At 33.8% G+C, this 19192-nt stretch overlaps 2 protein-coding genes and 1 non-coding gene across 4 annotated transcripts; 2 read left to right on the top strand and 1 right to left on the bottom strand.

The window, feature by feature from the left end:
• The first annotated feature begins 2383 nt into the window (after positions 1-2383).
• LOC106101497 (RNA polymerase II degradation factor 1-like) lies at positions 2384-10914 on the top strand. Of its 2 annotated transcripts, none has more exons than XM_013280741.1 (2): positions 2384-2466; positions 9456-10914. In XM_013280741.1, the coding sequence occupies exon 2, from the start codon at positions 9465-9467 to the stop codon at positions 10785-10787; it is 1323 nt and encodes a 440-aa protein (XP_013136195.1). In that variant the 5' UTR covers positions 2384-2466; positions 9456-9464; the 3' UTR covers positions 10788-10914. The 2 variants fall into 2 exon arrangements, with proteins under 2 accessions (XP_013136195.1, XP_013136194.1); XM_013280740.1 differs by lacking the exon at positions 2384-2466 and adding an exon at positions 9057-9098.
• A 3271-nt stretch (positions 10915-14185) lies between these two features.
• LOC106101487 lies at positions 14186-15720 on the bottom strand. The gene is made up of 2 exons (XM_013280730.1): positions 15639-15720; positions 14186-15203 (listed from the first exon to the last, which is right to left on the bottom strand). The coding sequence occupies exons 1-2, from the start codon at positions 15648-15650 to the stop codon at positions 14661-14663; spliced, it is 555 nt and encodes a 184-aa protein (XP_013136184.1). The 5' UTR covers positions 15651-15720; the 3' UTR covers positions 14186-14660.
• A 3315-nt stretch (positions 15721-19035) lies between these two features.
• Trnad-guc lies at positions 19036-19107 on the top strand. The gene has a single exon. It is a non-coding gene; the product is annotated as a tRNA-Asp (tRNA).
• The last annotated feature ends 85 nt before the right edge of the window (positions 19108-19192 follow it).

Below are 19192 nucleotides of genomic sequence, written 5' to 3' on the forward strand. Positions count from 1 at the left end.
GTATCAAAACATGTCTTTTTTTTATATTTCCTTTATGACTTTATCTCTATCTTAACCTTTCACTTAATGACTTATAACTTATACAAGAATAAAATTTTATTCGGATCCGAAGCGACCAGATGACTTAATATTGTACGAAGAGCTATGATAGAAGAAAAGATAAAGAAGAAAAGATGTCTGGAGGCAAGAGGAAGAAACTATCGAAATAAAAAATGCTGACATGCTTACATTCCCTATAATACTAACTACAGCATTTGATAAGAAATCGAGACCGCACGATAATCATTCTGAATAAAGAAAGAATATCTTACATCTAGCCCCTTTACTTGATCAAAATTTAACTAATAAGGGATTTGTTTATTGATTTAACTAATACAAATATTATGTAGCGTAAATTAGTTAAAAAAGTACATTAACCTAATTCAAAAAGCAAACTTAGTTAATTACAGTTACTTACGTAATATATGAATGTATTATAAACTGTGTACCTTTTACTAAACAGTGAAATTCTATTACCGAAACCAGTTTAATATTTTTATAATAATTACTTAACAAACATCACGTCTCTATATAAATTAACGAATAGAAAGTGATTATAATTAAATTACTTTGACTTTTATTTTTTTAATTCTGCTTGCTACATTAACACTATCTAAATTAAATTCTTTATTTGATTCGATAATAGCAATAAAGTATTATTTAAACGTAACGTATGAAATTTTAAAACCGAAGGTAAAACAAAAACATTTTACCGCATGCTTTCTTAGCAAATCATACATAACGTTAAAAGTCTGGTTCAACAAAAAATGTTATTTAAATTGTGGTTTCGTTTAGTTCTAATTTCAGTAGAATTTCACTAGGGAAGTCATTTCCAAAAAATACCATTATGTTCACGCGAGACTGTATAATTCGCACTCCTATGGTGCTCCTTTCTAATCAGTCTGGGCTGTCGCCCTACTCTAAGGCCAGTACTGATAACCTGTACATACTGGTTTCCTGGGACGTCAGATATAAATACTGCCAAACACTTTGGAAAACAGTTGAGACTAAATTAATATCAATGTAGGTTGAAAGTCCCCTTTCTTTTAATTTTGAAACGATAACCGCAAATAAACAGACATCATACTAATATTATAAATGCAAAAGTTTAGATGGATGGATGGATGGATGTTTGTTAGGGATTGTAGCCTAAACCGCTGAATGGATTTCGATGAAATTTGGTATGGATGTAGAGGATAGTCTGGAAAAACACATAGATTACTTGGTTTTGTTTTTTTTTTTAATTCCACGAGGACGGAGTCGCGGGCGAAAGCTAGTGTTTTTCATCAATTCCGTTGTTTTTCATCGCTGCCTATTACCGAATGTTTAGCTTAAGTTACGTTTGTACTTTATATTTAAAACCAACTGTTTCTGGGACTTTACGGTTTAAATATTTGAGAAACTCGATTATTCCTTCGTTTATGTGAAAGATAATTTTACAGAAAACTCGAAACATAACCTACCAGCTTTCGCCCGCCGTTCCGTCCACGTTGAATTAAAAAAAGTAATAAGTAAGTAGCCTATGTGTTATTCCAGACTATGCTCTAAACCTATGCCAAATTTCATTGAGATCAGACCAGTTGTTTACGCTACAAACTCTAACAAACCATCCCATCCATCCATCTTAACTTTCGCATTTACAATATTTGTAGTAAGTAGGATTGTATTTGTATTTTAATGTGTTTATTTATATTTTCAAGTATTTTTGGCAATATGGACGATTCCTGAAATAACGAAGTAACGGCTCGTGCCGAGGCTCCAGAGGGAGCCCTCGAGCTTAGTTACTCATAAACGAGGTTTAGGCTAAGTGCCATCTGCGTTCGACCATCTCAAGTCCGGTGAATCTGTAAATGCCTCTTCAAGGCAAACAGTGGCCATTCAGTCTCAAAAAAGAAAACGATTCCTATAAAAAATTACGTTCTCACATGGAAATGATGTTCGTAAAATCATTTCTTAGTGCTCACCTATGTAGGAACAGAAACATCTATGTAAAATTTTAAGCCTCGCTAAAACATTCAAAAGTGGAATAATTCAAACCAAACCAAAATTGGAAATAATTAATTAAATGTGCACCTTGAAAAGTTCCCATCTATATTAATAATACCGCCATCTATGAAGTAGTATAAACATTACTTCGTCAATAGTTAGAAACACGAACGAAACAATACAATGGTAGTTGCTTCAGTTTTTGAACATAGATGGCGGTAAATTACAATTAAAGGTTTTGATTACGGTGTTTGGTGATGTTTTATTGTTGTAAAATGTAAATAATTTTAAAGCATGCTGACTGTACAAATACTTAATGTATTACGTACCTGATTATGACCTTCATCGAGAACATCACGAGGAAACATGCATAAAGAAACGTAAATACTTTCTGTGTTCATTGAAGTAATGAGTCCAGCTAAACTATAAACACGCTAAAAGGTATTTATAACACAAATTTCATTAAAATTTAATCACATAAAGAGAAATGGTAAATAAAAAGTACATTTACCAATAAAGATTTTATTCGAGTTTTTCAATGTCACTCAAATCTGCATTAAAGAATTCATATGCGAAGATGTGACCAGAGATAACGTTTTCAAAATCGTACAGACTAAAAATCCGTTAGCCTGTCAATGATCCATACATTCCATATACATCAATTCCTTTTTAAATAAAATTAGCTGTTGCTCGCGATTTCACCCGCGTGAAATAACAAATATAACCTATTACGTTCGCCCTTTTTTTCAACCTATTACGAAAAGTATTATCTTAGTAGTAATCTACATAATAACAGAAATCTACTGATGCAAGATTCCAAATTTATAAGCCCGGTAGCTTGTAAGCTGATTTTTCGGTTACCTTTATTGTTTGTGTTTGCGATATCTTCTAAACTATTAGTCCAATTTAAATACTGTAAAGGACAATTTTATTCTACATTAGATTCTCCTGATAAAAAATTTGTTTATTTGGATAAGGATTAATATTGAAACCAATAAAAGAACGCTGAAAATAGGGTAAGGTTTTTAATTCATTATGTAAACAAAAAAATGCTTATTGTAAGGAAACCGTTAAAGTTAGATATGTGCTCTCGCGGACTTTTCTGTAAAACTTTTTGAGATCTACATTTCTTATTTACATCATTTTTATATACCTCTAACAGTTGAGGCCGCGTAAGCCGAGAAAAGTTAAAGTTTAGTAATTTTTTAACGCCGGCGTCCAGAAACACGCTGTTTATTAATAGTTCCTAGACCTTAGTAATAACAAAATATAGCCTATGTTACTCACAGATAAATTACCTTTCTGATGGTGAAAGAATTTTTAAAATCGGCCCAGTAGTTTTTGAGTTATTTCAATACATACAAAAATAAAAAAATACAAAGTTTTCCTCTTTATAACATTAGTATAGATAATTATCTATTTGAGACTAGTAGTCTCAATCGACTTTCCCGAATACTAATCCTATGTTATTTTTTATCAGTATATAAGTCGAAGATACCTAAACAATTTTCGAAATGTTAAATTTCACTTTTACAAAATATCAAGTTAACTATTTCAAATCAAATTTATGTTTCTACAGATAAAAAATATTCAACCTATCGAAATGTTAATAGGCGTCTTGGTATTGTTGATATTTTTTTGACATCATTAAGTTTCCTAATTGGCAACATTATTAAAAATTCAAAGTCTTTTAAACTTTCTCAATATTTTGCAAGGGTTTTATGATTCATATTACTAGCTGTCGACAGCGACTCCGTCCGCGGTGAATTAAAAATTCTTAAGTAACCTATGTGTTCTAGCACGTAATGCTCTACATATATGCCAATTTGATAGAGATCCGTTCAGTCGTTTAGTAAATACCTTCTAACGGACATACAATCTTTCTTTTATTAATACATTAAATACGAAAGTTTAGATGGTTGGATAGATGTTCGTTAAGGTACATATGTCACTTAAACGAGTCAACAGATTTTGATTAAATTTCTCATAGGTGTGGATAATAGTCTTAAAGAACACATAGGCTTCCACACACACATAGGCACAATCCACGAGGACGCAGTCGCGGGCGAAAGCTAGTTTATAACATTAGTAAGAAGTAAGGTTAGATAGAGACATGAATGGTATGTTTTAACAGCATCGGTTAAGGAATCAGCCAACATGACCGACTTCATAGAAGACAAGCGTGAAGTATTGTATTTCATCAGATGATTAAGGGGAAACGAGAAGTCAAATCTGATCCCGTTTTAGTACCCTTCTTGTAACAGATGACCATAGTAGCGGCCTCTTCGTATGGGTGTCGTCCTGGCTACTGGCTAGGTCTAACGAGAGGGGATGCAGTGACCCTTAATATGGTCTTGTTCGAAACCGGATTTTCTTTTCTGTAGGGGGCGGTTGTCCTTTTCCTCTTACTCGTACTGGCTGCGTCGATTACTCTTCGCATTTCAATTTGTCTAAACTTATGCATTACAAGCAGACATTAGATAAGGCAATCTATAACAGAGTTGTTTTCATTATTTTTTAATTACGAATTAATAATACGGGACTTAGTATAAAATAAAACATTAATTTTGTAAGCGGAACTTGTTTTCATTCGTTTTGAATATTCATAAAATTATTTATTTTGTGTTTCGGAGTTTAAGGATTATATTCGCATAAACTAACTAACTGGACTTATATCTAGAGAATCTAAAACATGTCACGTTTTAAAAATGTATATTTATGTAAATTTAACTTCTCAAAAATCTTAACTTTTCAAAAAATTTGCATAAAGTGTTTTTACGTTTTGTTTCGTAATAAAATGACTTCTGTGTTTATTAGGGGCGCCTCTCAAGTCAATCAAAATTACATTTACGATGTTTATAAAATTCGTTTGTTTTATGTTAAAAATATTGCTTATATTTGTTGACAAATTATATGAAAAAAATGTAAACGTTGGTTATAATTGAACGTGCCATTTGCGCATAAACTTCACCTTTATTGGTACTATAGAGGGCTTTCATAAAAATATTCCTTACTTACGAACTTACTGCGTTGGCGCGTCGACCCAAAGTGGGTCTTGGCCTCCGACACGAGAGAGCGCCAGAGTCGTCTGCCCTGCGTCGTCGCCAGGCAGTCGATCAACCAGCTCTACGGCGTCTGGCCAGCGGTATCTGGGCCGGTCGACGGGTCTGCGGCCAATCGTTATTCCGTGATACACTTCTTTGACTTTACGATCCTCCCCATTCTCATCAAGTGACCCAGCCAGCGAAATCTCTGGGCTTTGGTTTCGCCTATGATGTTTGGTTCTCCCACCAGCCTTTCTATTTCCAGATTATATCGTGTGCCAGCTCCCGTGTTCTCTCTGCGTCGGACCATGAATCGTCCGTATAATCTTTCTCTCCGTTACTAGTAGCTTCTCTTTTTATTTTAACGCAAGTGTCCAGGTCTCGCAGTTATAATTCAAGATCGGTCTTATTACCGTTTTGTAAATACGGATCTTAGTTTTACGGCTCAGCACCCTCGACACCAGCACCTTGTGCAGAGAATTATTCCTTGCTTTTTGTAATTTGAACAATTAAAATAAGCAATGTTTTATTTATATAAATTATAACACGGCTAAACTCACGTGATAACATTCGGTGTAGGCACCGACAGTTGAGTTGTGAGTGATGTTATCACGTGAGTTTAGCCGTGTTATAATTTATATAGTATAATGTCTCACGAAAGTTTTAATAAGTTAATGTTTTATTTTTCAATCTTTCGATATTACACGTTAACTTTCGAAATATTTTTGGTTACGCAATATTTTCGACATTAATATCTTTTTGAATTTTGGATTTCATCAGAATTTAAAAACGTTAGTAAAAATATTGGAACAGAATGCCTATATTTTTTAACATATTCTGTCGTAAGTCAATGACATCTTTAATTGTGTAATAATCAAAAAATTTCCATGGTTTTAGGTTATGGGTTCAAGAGCTACCAAATAACGGGGACATATGTAACACGAATGCCCTTTTTATGGTTATGTATAATGAAGTAACAGTAACTTCCCGATATAAATATATTAAACACTTGCTTTTGCCCGCGAAACCGTCCGCTTCTAATTAAATAAAACGAAAGTGTGTGTTCTTTCAGACTATCCTCTACATCTATACCAAATTTCATCGAAACCTATTCATCCGTTTTGGCTAAAACTCTAACAAACATCCATCCATCCATCCGTTTAAACTTTCGGATTCATAATATCAGTATGATAATTCATCTAAATAGTGGGTACTTGTTTTGTTTGTTTGTAGTAAAGAAAACTCAAGATCTCCGCAACCGATTGAAATATGTTCGAGTCGAAAATCTATACTTTCTTAGAAACACAGACTTAATTTTTAGTTCTTCTAGTTATCGTGTACATTAAAATAGAATTAAGGCGGCGACGGGTATGATCAGCAAGGAGCAAAGTATATGAATTGAAAATCTAAACTCATTTTTAAACTCTTATCGTTGAAAAACTACCAAGCACTGACAGAAAAATCATGTTTATTGATCATCGAAATTAACCCAGACGACATCGAAGAATAAGTTAATGAGAAACATTCCATTTGCATTCTGATGGTTAGATTAAGTATTCCATATCAGATAGCCATATTGATGGTATGGGGGCCGTAGATTTATGCATTAACACACTTTAAGACTTAAGTAAACTTTATATACGTCCATTGATACTAACAGTTAACTTTTTTATTTGAGTCTACATTTTGATTTGGTGGTAAATTAAAAAAAAATCGTAGATAAAATCAAAAGGCAACAAATTACTTTAACACCTAATAAGGGTTCGGCCCTTACTCATCATCATTATCATCATCTCCTTATCCTACTCCCGTAAGGTCGGCGCAACAGGTTTTTGTCCTCCACATAACTCTATCATACGTCATCTCAGTCATCACTCCCTTTTTGATCATGTCACCTTTTACACAATCCATCCATCTCTTTCTAGGTCTACCTCTACCGATGTACCCTTCCACACTCATATCTAACGTTCTCCTTGTAACATGCGATTCATCCCTCCTCATAACATGCCCATACCATGCTAACCTTTTACTCCTTTTCTACTACGGGGGCTACTCTCAAACTTCCCTTATTATGCTCTTTTATTGATTCAATTAAAAAAAAATTGAAATCAAGTAAATCTCTACCAAGGTGTTTAGCAACCAATAGTCAGCGTATATTTCTAACTAGCAGTTGCTCGCTACTTTGTCTGTGTAAAATTTGAAAAAATTGTAGTAAAAACTGTCCTATGTTACTTAGTGATAACAGAGCTTTTGAATGGTGCAGGAATTATTGAAATCGGCAAAGTCGTTTTTGAGTTATTTCAATACATACAAAAAGACAAATCTACCCTCTTTATAAAATTAATGTAGATATAGATTAAACATGAGTGTTTAGCATAGGGTTATGCCAACGTAACAAATATGTTATTCAATTTGGTTATTTGATGTAAAGAAAATTGCCGCCCCTAATATCGATCGAGTGCTTCCACATGCTCTTACAACTCGGTTAATTAGCACATTGGCATATTCAAAAATCAAAAATATACTTTCACTACCGTATTCCTCTTATGATGTAATGTAGAATAGCAGATTGACTAGTATTGTCAGTAGATAATCAAAATTAAGATCATTAAATGACACTTGTATAGAACGCGTATAGTAAATAAGGATCCTGGTGCGGTGAGAGGGGCACTTGTATCGTGGTTAGTTTTGTCAAAAAATAGATAAAAACTACATGGGGATAGAAAAGGCATATAAGAAAACAGGCTACAAACATTGGTAACAATATGAATTAGTTCGTGTTACACTTTTTAATATTACCAAGAGTGAGCAAGAGAGCTTATAAGTTAGCTTAGTCTATATTACTAGTAGAATATAAGCCGTAGAAAAAAAGTCAATTTTAAATAGACGCAAGCAATAAAATTTAAAAGTTATCTTCCAGAATCTGCAATAAAATACGTTATAGTCCGTATTAGTTCAAATTTTGCAGCTTATTATAAATTCCGTAATTGGGATAATTATTGTTGTTGTAAACATTTATAAAATCAAAAAAAGATTATCAGGAACTGAAGCAACGATATCTTGATTGCAGTACTAGTATAGTGCTGTATTATCTGTGGTACTATCTATTGACTGCAAGTATTTTTGTACCATACGTACAGACTGTTCAGTAAAAAAAATGTATATCAAAAAGCCAATTCTTCCTTAATATGATTTACATCTGTGCCAACGCGATCCTTTTCGCCGTTCTGTCTATTATTTATACATGGTACCAAACATCCATACATTTAAACTTTGCTTTTATATTTAGTAGTAGTATTAATATGAAGTGTGATTACGGTTAAAATAAAATAAAGTAAATTAGCATTTACAGGTAAAATAGCATTTTCCATACCTACACTCGCGACTTCAGACGCAACTGAGCTGAAACAGAACTATTTCTTATGTCAGTCCGATTTTATAGGTTGTTAAAGAGCATAAAATTATCGGATGTATTTTTAAAAATAAATAAAAAAAACAAATAGACTTTTTTAGGTATATGGTATACCATAAAGATCACTTACATATGTTCAATTAATGTGATATTTCTACGCTATAAGTAGCTTACTTAAAATGGTATGAATACAGAAAAAAAATCGCACATCAGAGCAAAAATTGTGAAATTCAAAATATTTACATATGCAAATAATTTTTAAAAATTTCGAAAAAAAAACACTGACCCCATCTTCGCCTATAATCGCTTGTTACATTTTTCGAAAAATGTAATTTATGCCTTTTGAATAGAGTTGTGAATTTTTTTATGTTTTCGAAATCGCCAATCCAGTTCTGGACATTAAAGTACCATATGCATATTTGCATAGATAGTTAAATTAATTCAAAAAAAACGTAACCGATGCCAACGCCCTGCTCAAAATTATGGTTTGACTCCAAATTTTACATCGTTTCGAAAACTCGACTTTTGTATAAAATTAATGTCGATTCCTCGTTTTGGCACAGACGTCCCACAGCGCTATCCATAGCCACTTGTGCCTTCTCGCCATGAATTCTTTTGTAAGTTTATTTAATAAAAATGTTGACATGAATAATAAATATAAACAAATTTAATAATTGATAAACATTAAGAATCAAATCACTGTAAACCAATAAGACTTAATCTGTATTAATTTATTAAAATATGTGGCTTATCTGTTCACAAGGTGGCTTTAATTTTACAACACAAATAAAAATTCAAATTCTGAACATAAAACACTATTAGCCTTATTGATAATTGCTCATTGTTTCTTGAATTTATTCGTTCGATAACTATATTAAACAATAAATAATTTACAGAAAAACTACTGCAAATAATGTGATTGTTAAGTTATATTTTATTACTTGTTTAAATATTAATTATTTTTTCTTTTTCAGACTTGGTTTATGTTTGCGGCCCTCGCCATTGTCGTAGTGCAATCCAAGCGGTTAGACCCCGGGCCACAAACATTTATCGAAAGGACACCAGCAGTGCAAAATCCTCAAAAGAGGTATGCCACTAAAGAAGTCGTAGTTTATCTTACCCCAAGCCAAATTAAGGCGATACAAGAAGGTAAAGGTTATATCAGTGCTGAGCCAGTGGATCAAGCTGAACCCGCCGAAGAAGCGGCACCAGAAGCTGAGGAGCAACAGCCGGAACAAGACGATCTTTTCGAGTTAAGTCCCGAAGAGTTAGAACAATCTCAAGAACCTCAGGAGGAAGAAAATGAGGCTGCGCCTGCGATACCCGTGGAAGAGCCGGCTTCCGAACAAATAGAAGATGACCCACAGTTTGCTTGGATTTTCAGACAAGATGACAAGAACTTCGTTCCATCCCCCGAAGATCCTTTCGCTTACTTGCGCTACTATCCCGAAACTGAAACTCAAACTGAACAAGCTCAGCCTGAGGAGGAAGAGGAAGCTGAGGAGGAAACAGAAGAAGCTCAACCTGAGGCCCAGCAAGAGCAACAGCAACGATTCCGACTAGTTCCCTTTGACTCTGCTACTGAGAAGCCTGCCCCGAGCACGACTAAGGCTCCTCAAGAAGAACCGATCAGAGAACGTTGGTTGCGTTTGTTGGAGTTGAACCGTTCGCAACTGAGGAAACAACTGGCTTCACAACAAACCACGACATCTACTACGGAGCAACCGAGACCAGACGCTGAGACTACCTTAGGCAGATTCCGATTCTCTGCAAGATATAACGACCAGAAACAAGCTATTGAAAACGAGGAACGCCGAAAAATTCAGTTGGAAAAGCTGAGAGCCAATATAAGAGCGGAAGGTCGTGGTAACCGAGCGCCTTTCATCATCCGCAAAGATGGCTCTATTGCAAGACAACGCCAATCTCCTTTAATAAAGCACGTTAAAGTTCCTACACCTGTCTTGGTCCCGATCCCGGAGCCATTTGAAGTGAAAGTTCCTCATCCTTTCCCCGTTCCATTGGAAATTTTCAGACCTCTTGCTAACCAATCAGGCAAAGCCAAAAAAGGTGACGCAAAGAAAGTAGCGGCTCCCGCTCGTTCTGAAAACGAAAGACCAAAAACTACGGCTACTAGAAGACCAACAACCACAACAACAACAACAACAACAACATCGACTGAGCGACCCTCTGCGCCGGAACGTCGCATATCTTCTGACAACAGAAAGGAAGTCACAGTAGAAGTACCAACCCGCCAGAGAGGTCAGCCAGAGAGGATAACCATCATCCGACACATCTGGGACAAATAGTTAAATAACGCTTAATAGGTTATCATTGTTGTTGTTTCTTTTTATAAAATTTGTTGTGTGTTCTGTTGAATTTATGGTGATTCATGGTGATGTCTGTTATTTAAGTATACGTTGTTTTTTCTACCAATATTTCTTTTATTCTTACAAGTCCCAATATTGCCTTACCTACTTGTTCATGTTACAAACAGCTAAGCATACTCAATTATTCACTTTAGGAACCTTAACAAAAATTTCAGTATAAATGACATTGTTCGAAACGAAAAAACACAAATCTTAGCAATATCTTTGGCTGATTGATATTTTGCTATTTTAGACTCACAGGCGTAGGCACTATTTGGAAATTAACTTTGTCGCATTATTATATTGCTCTTTAAATCGTGTAGGTGTTTTTGATATTAAGAAATTGTAATTGATGCTAAGAAAATGGCAATGGTAAAGTTATAGGCTGGAGCATACCCATAGATAATATTATACAGATAATTGTGCCATAACAGATGTCATATAAATCTCATTAATAGACACCTTGTAGCAAACAATAAAATTTAATGAGCCTAATTGTTTCGTAATTGACCTTGTTAGAGACATCAAAAAGTTGCGTATCATTAGAAAGCTGCGACCGCCCACAACATTAAAATTTTGAATGAATATTTTATTTCAATACAATCAGGAAGTGATAGACATTCAAAATTGTATTGGTTTCAGTTATATAATAATCGATGTCATAAAATACGCCTATCATTAAATTTGAATTGTAATAACTCAGTTAAGTAAATCCATTCTTATAACCATTAAAGTCATTTTAACATTCAACGCCCTATAAATTTGCATTTAGTATACTTAAATATTAGAAACAGCATTGAGCGAGTTAGTCACCAGTTGCCTAATTATATATTAGGTATTTTTATTGGTATTATGTATTTAATTCATGATGTTATAAAATAAATAAATACACAATTAAAAAGTAGTGGAAATATTATTTATACACTTGTGTAGATTAAATATATCCCAAATCAAAATAAGACCAACACATGTTAAAAACAAATTAAATTTGTTCTGCTAACGGTATTTCGTGAAAGTAGTTACATGTATAACACTGTTTTTCATTCCGATCGTATCTATTTGATAATAGTTTGATCGAATGTGACAAGAAAGCTAAGTAACTAAGCAAAATATTTAGTTATCACGATATTGTTGCAGCGATTAGAGGAAGTTTGAGATTAGCCCCAGTAGTAGAGAAGGTAAGGTAAGGAAGGTAAGGAGGGATGAATCACATGTTACAAGGAGAACTTTAGTAATGATTGTGGAAGGGTACATCGGTAGAGCTAGACATAGAAAGAGATGGATGGATTGTGTGAAAGGTGACATGATCAAAAAGGAAGTGATGACTGAGATGACGTATGATAGAGTTATGTGGAGGACAAAAACCTGTTGCGCCACTACGGGAGTAGGATAAGGAGATGATGATAATATTGTTACAGTTATAGATAAAGATTAGTTACCTTAACATTTTGCTTAGAATTTAAACGACCAACGTTCAAAAATCAACTCTACTTAACTTGGTAACAAAATTAACCATACAATTTAAAAAAGCACATTAGTAGTCAGATCATAAGATGAATACAAAATGCGTTAAACTCGTTAATGTTTTTTTGTGATGTTTCTGCATGTAATGTAAGAAATCAACTGTGTCTAGATTTCACTCACTTTCGACGATTACTATGTAGGTGTAAAGAATAAAATGCATATAAAATGCGCCAATTTAATATTTGAATGATAATGTTGTATCGTTTAAATATTGTATTTATCTATAAAAATGGTAAGTAGGATTGGTGACAGATAGACGGTCGGGTGCCATATGAAGCAATAATATTAAGGTTTATAACACCTAGTGTTCCGACCCTATTAAGTGGGATAAGGCCAGGTAGAAGCCCAACTTTGGTCCCTTTTCCTTCCCACCCTTTTTTCTTATGAGAAAGGATGGGAAGGAAAATTTATTTGACGGCGGAGGAGACGCATAGGAAGGGAAAATATCCTCTTTATGTGCCTCTCCTCCTCCGTCGATTAAGGGTAGGTAACGCATTTGCATATAGGCAGCGGTTGCTTCGCCATTTTGGCGGATTCAGGTGGCCGCTTGCTCGTTTGCCACCTAATATTATAAAAAAAGGGAGATGATGTTGATAATAAAATAAATAAAAAAAACTATTTTTATTAAAACTATTAAACTATCAAGTGAAGAAAATAAGTGAAGAATACAGTACTTATGTGTACAGTTTTTACAACACATTCAATTAGTAAATGACGCAAGCGAAAGGAAATTATCTTTTCCAATTATTCTTTAGAAATCAAGAGCTTAGTCGGTAATAAAAATTGTTAAGCATTGGTACAATTCCGTCGTGACTTAGCTAACTGCAGTACACTTAGGGACAATCATTTTGACGATTGCCAATGGTGAATTAACTGCAGTGATTTGAAACAACGTAAGTTTCGTTAACTTAGGTTAAATGAAACTTAAAAAAATCATACTTTATCTATTATACATTTTGATCCATAAGACAGAGCAGGGTGACGATTAGTAATAATCTTATAAAAATTCTGAACGATTTTCTTAGAATACTAGTATAGATAGTTAAAACTATAATTTTTTAATGTTTGCTTTTATTTTTTGTGTGAAAATTTTATTTTGGGATAATAGCAACTAAAGTAACTAAAGGCTAGTCAATAAAAAACATATCAAAATTGGTGATACATTAAATTTTGATTTAGTGTAGCTGTAACTTTCTTCTTTAAACTGCGCTACAATTTGTAAATATACTTAATTACCAAGTTATCAAATCTTGTAACAGCAATCAATCTGTTTCAGTGAATAAACTCAAAAAAAATAGTTAATTAATCAACAGACGCAGTGCATTTAATAATTGGCAGGTACGCAACATTCCTGCAATTATTCGATCGAATTCTTAAATTATGTAAGTACATACCTCAATTGCCAAGCTCAGCCGACCGCGTACATAATTAGTGTTGGCATAACATAATTTAATGTTGCCAGTGTGAATAATAACAGTTTTGTTTATTGCAACATATTCTTGCAGTTGACTAATAAAGATTATGGTAAGTAGTATGCAAAATAAATGGGCTCGTTTGATTCTTTAGTTTCAAATTGTAACGACTTCCGTGATAGTTGAATTATAATCGTCTAGACTTGATAATTTCAATCGTAGTTGCATGTTAATGGTGCTTTTTGTGCTGTTAAAGTAGGTTAGATTGTCAACTTTATTGATGTTAATTATTAAGACATAGTCAGTAAAAAAAATAGATTTTGTATTTGCAGTCATCGACTTTGGTCTTTAAAAATTAAAGATATAATTTACAAAGAAGCTGTTGAGGTAAATAATGAAATCTTTAGTTTTCAATTCAACATTTTATTAATATCACAATTACACTGGGACGCAGCAACACGCTCTAAGTTACAATAATGCAAAATCAATTATTCACTCGATCATAAAAGTGACAATCATTCAATACTCAATACTCAATAGAATTTCTCATTGAAGCACCCAGAAGCGTATCTAATGCCATTCATAATTTAATTTTCTCATACAAATCCACATACAACTTTTAACAAAATTTAATTTAATTTTAACAAGAATTCCTAAAAATGCTTTAACCGATTCACTGTTTAACATCTATATCTCAGGTACGTAGCGTTGAAAATACGAAGCCTTAATAACCACAAAGCTTAACAACCGAACATATCGGTTTAATTAGATTTTATCTTAATACAACGGATACAGGCAAGACGTTAACCTAAAATAATTTTAGATAGTGGAGAAAGACTCCACATATGCCCGTTGATATATTATAAATTAAATCTGTTTAGTTGTAGCCTTCGTATTTGTAGCCTTCGGAGCTCTCTCCGGATAGACCTTGGCCGTGTTCAGGGTAGTACTGTCCTTCAGACTGGGATTGTTGGAGTTCCGCGTAGGCTTTCAAACCTTCAGATCCTTCGTATCCACCCAATGATTCATATCCTCCGTGCTCAGGGCCTTGCTCGTAGCCGCCGTGGCCAAGGCTGGCGGCAAGATGTTCAGTGTCGAGCCTGTGGTCTTCAAGAACCAGACCGCCACCGTGGTTGTGTTGCGCCTCGGGGTGAATCTGCTTCAAGTTTTGTTCGCTAGTTCCCTTTTCGAGAGGATGCTTTAGGAGATGGCTGTGCTCCTTTTTGACGTATACGGGCACCGGATGAAAGTGCTCGAATTTAATAGACTGGTGTGACTTGGCGTGCTCATGCTGTATCTGATGGGAATGACCCGATTCCCCGATCAAAGCCTGATGATCGTACTTCTCCTCGACTTGAGGAATTTGCTCATGGATGAATCCAGGGTAAGCTGCGACTACAGCAAGGAATCCCAAGAAAATCTGAAAATGCAAACGATACATTTTATTTATGTACATTTAGAACTTGTACTCCAGGTTTCAAATAGATTATGACTGTCGGAAGTTTTCTAGTCCATTTATTTAATAGGCGGCATGTTAGATTTAACGATAGATATTGTAAAGACATTATCTAGAAACTGGTTTCGCAAAGTAATAGCGCGAGGAAACCCCCATTTGAATGTTATGCAACTAAATAAACTTCCTATAACGAGGCGTATTCCATAAGTCAGGAAGAGTTGCACTTAGTGGCGTTGGGTTACTTGTGTACCATATGATAAAGTTATTGAGACAACTAGGAATATATTTAACACGTTTTCGAGAAATCAAATCGTACTGATGCACAACTGAATATAGAGATCTAATCTAAAGCACTGTTAGTTTGTATAGCACTATCACAACAATCACATATTTACGCACATGATATTTCATTGTGGTACGTTCGCTCGGCTTACTCCACGAGAGGGTTGCAAGTAATGCCGGCGTTTGCAATTTGCATTGCTTTTATACTCGTTTTCACTTAGCCAACGGCAGTGTGTGAGTGCTCTGCTTGCGAGTTACGTCTTACCAATTGCTACATTGACGATGACAGTTTGTTCGTGCCTTGCTGGAACAATAGATAGAAATTTGTCGACGCACAAAGATATATGGAAAAAGTTATCTATCGAACACATAAGTGTATTTTACTCACATTATTATGTACCGTCTGGTACGGTGATACTTGTAATTGTTCTGTAAGTGGCGCGGCGGTGTTGTGGTGCATTGATCTCGATTTGCATGCAATTGCGGCTGTTACGCGTCCGTCCCCTTTTGCAAATATGGTATATTTTTCTCACAAACTTTTTATATTGAATTTATAACAAAGAGTTATATCCAAGTGCTTGCGATACCAAGATGCTTGTACTCTGGTTCTTAGGTTTGATTTCCACTCAACTCTTTTTCATGTTCTACCAAAAGTTTCTTACGACAAATTCTGAGAACTGCAAATGCAGTATTCTTCCTATTGTACTTATAAAGGTAACTTCTAACATCTCAAGTTAATTTTAAAAGTATTATATGGAAAAAACTTTAGAGTACCTAAAGAGTCCTACCAAGTTTAAGTGAAATCAATTAGTTAGATTATTTTTTAAATGCTTTTGCCGGAGAAAGCTCAAGTGTTACGAAAATATGTCCAGTCATTTCACTATCGTCGTATTTATCAATGCTTTGATGAGTCAGTTTATAATTTAACATATATTACACGTATATATATATATAAATGCTAATATTATGTTATAATATGATGTAAAAACAGGTTTCCGCGAATTCAACTGCAACAATTATATAAAAAAAGATTAACACACATTAAATATTTTTAAGTATTGGTCTATCATCATGTTGATATTTGAACCAGAAAGTCTAAAGAACTTTGAACTGGACAATTGAAACACCTTTCTTTGGAATTCAGTGGGTATAATTCATAGCCATTTTTTTTCATTAAAATATTTCGTTCCTAGAAAAATTATTGCACTTACCTTTCTTATTATGTAGTTAATTATGGTAAATACATATTTCTTTTATTTCAAATGGATTTAATGTTGAAACTTTTTACAAATAGTTACGTGGGAACATACGCTGTGACCTAACAGTGCAGTAATGATCGACTGTGATGGCATAATGAACCCACTAACTGCTAGCAAAACCCTAACATGGCGGTAATTACTTCCTTCACTTGCAATAAATTATCGAGGATTTAAAAAAAAATAATTTAAACGTATATCTGAAAAGGTTAAACCAGAAAGACAACGTTATAGATTTTATTTAAACAATATCAGTAGACAGGTATGAACTTAGGATTTCTAGGTAATAAAATAAAAAAAAACTCTACTCTTTATATAAACATTCGTATAGTATAAATCGAATGACAAAAAAGTAGTAAAATGAGGTTGGTAAATCTCTCGAAACACAGTAAATTTCCATTACTTGAACAAAGCGTATTGTAGTCCTTATTTTTTTAAAGGAGAGATAGCGTGATTGATGCAATCTGCAACATTGAAAAGTGTTAAATATCTACTTATGAAGTTCCATTATGTGTACTGTGTATTACTGTAAAACGCAATCATCGTAATTGTTATTTAAAATTTACTCCAGAAGTTTAAGTAACAGCAAGTAATTAAAGTCGATAAAGTGTGCAGTCGCGTAACAACTTTGATCAAAGTCTATCGCTAATTGTGTCTTTACATTACATAACGCCAGAATGTACTATTTAAAATAAAGTAACAGGCAACTATGAAGTAATTCTAAGGACAGGTGAACGATATGCAAAATTTATTTACCACCAGCAATAATTAAAATAAATTATATCTTATACTAGAATAGATGAAAGAAAGCCTGTTGCTACGTCATCATATAAAAGTACACATAAAAGACTGTCATAAAAATGTATTCAATATGCCGATACTCGTCATGTTGTCATAATTCAGTGAAATTCTCGTGGAAATTGGAACGACAGACATAAATCACACTTATACTGACAGTAAAGAGAACAACGTAAGAACGTTCTCGAAATGAGATAGATTTCGCTCTTATTGTTACATAACTTTTTAATTAAATATCTATCTATCACCGAGTTGTCTATACTAATATTTTAAAGAGGAAAGATTTGTGTCTTTGTATGTATTGAAAAACTCAAAAACTGCTGGGCTGGTTTAAAAAAAATTTACCATTAGAAAGTGACATTATCTGTGACTAACATACTTAGGTCATGTTTTTATTTTTATTTTTCTAAATTCACACGAACGAAGTCGTAAGCAACAGCTAGTCAATTATAGTTTAGTGGTTAACATCCGACTGGTGCGTAGTATGAAAAATAAAACTTAAGGTCGCAGGTTATAAATCGAAAATCGATTATTGCGATCAACTGATATGTCGCTTGCCATAGGATTTACTAAATAATGATTTTCTTATGAAAGAATTCAAATGATACTAAATAATACGATAATTATTTAAACCATTAAAATATATTCAAACCTCGAAAATTATCTCATTTTATAGACAGAATTGTGTAATCATTAATGTGTTATTAGCCTATAAAAATTTTATTTTATTAAAATTGTTTAAGAATATTAATTAATTCAATATCTAAGTGAAAGGTAAAAATTAAAGCCGCCGGAATCTCTGCCATGTTTCTCTGCTCCACTTACTCGCTTCTCATGCCGATCGCGTATCTCGCATTGGGACATTCGATGTTGTTACAATCTGTATAAATTCATCGTACATCCGGATACAGCTAGATACACTTTCGTGTTTTCTACAATTATTCGAATTAACGATTTAGATCACATAATGCGGTTTTAGTAATGCATAACTCAATAGACTGATATATCTTCGCAAAGGATAAACAATGCGAAAGGTATATAAAATAATATTTCAGAATTCATCTTAAAATTCCGTGATATCATTGAATCTACAAGGAAAGATATAATAATTAAGAGCGACTCCTGATGGCCACCTAATAGCAAACAGTTTTTGGCTGCAATCGGCTATTTTTTATCAAAGCTTATCGCATACGAAAAAATTTGCCCGCAGCTTGCTAGCGTCGCTAGCGTTGTTAATTTTAGTCCGTCTGCCGTCTGTTGTCGATGACTCATATCGCTATTGTTAATTCTTAAATGAAATTGATTTCATCAACTTGTACTACGCGATTTCGTTTTTGATCATTTATTTTCGTTAAGATTAATATTTAAAGGTCAACTACGGATATTTTTGTGTTACTTTAAACAATGACGTGAGAAAAAATTACATACTTATGTATTATTTTTTCACAAATTCTTACAAGTCTTCGGTAGTATAGTGGTCAGTATCCCCGCCTGTCACGCGGGAGACCGGGGTTCGATTCCCCGCCGGAGAGAACTTTTTGTATTTTTTTTGTCTTTAATTATGGTCAATTTATCCACCTCGGTCTAAGTTTTGCTTATTATGTGGACGTAGCCCCG

This window comes from Papilio polytes, unplaced genomic scaffold (genome assembly GCF_000836215.1).
Source record: "Papilio polytes unplaced genomic scaffold, Ppol_1.0 DF823980.1, whole genome shotgun sequence".
Classification (NCBI taxonomy): Eukaryota; Metazoa; Arthropoda; class Insecta; order Lepidoptera; family Papilionidae; genus Papilio; species Papilio polytes.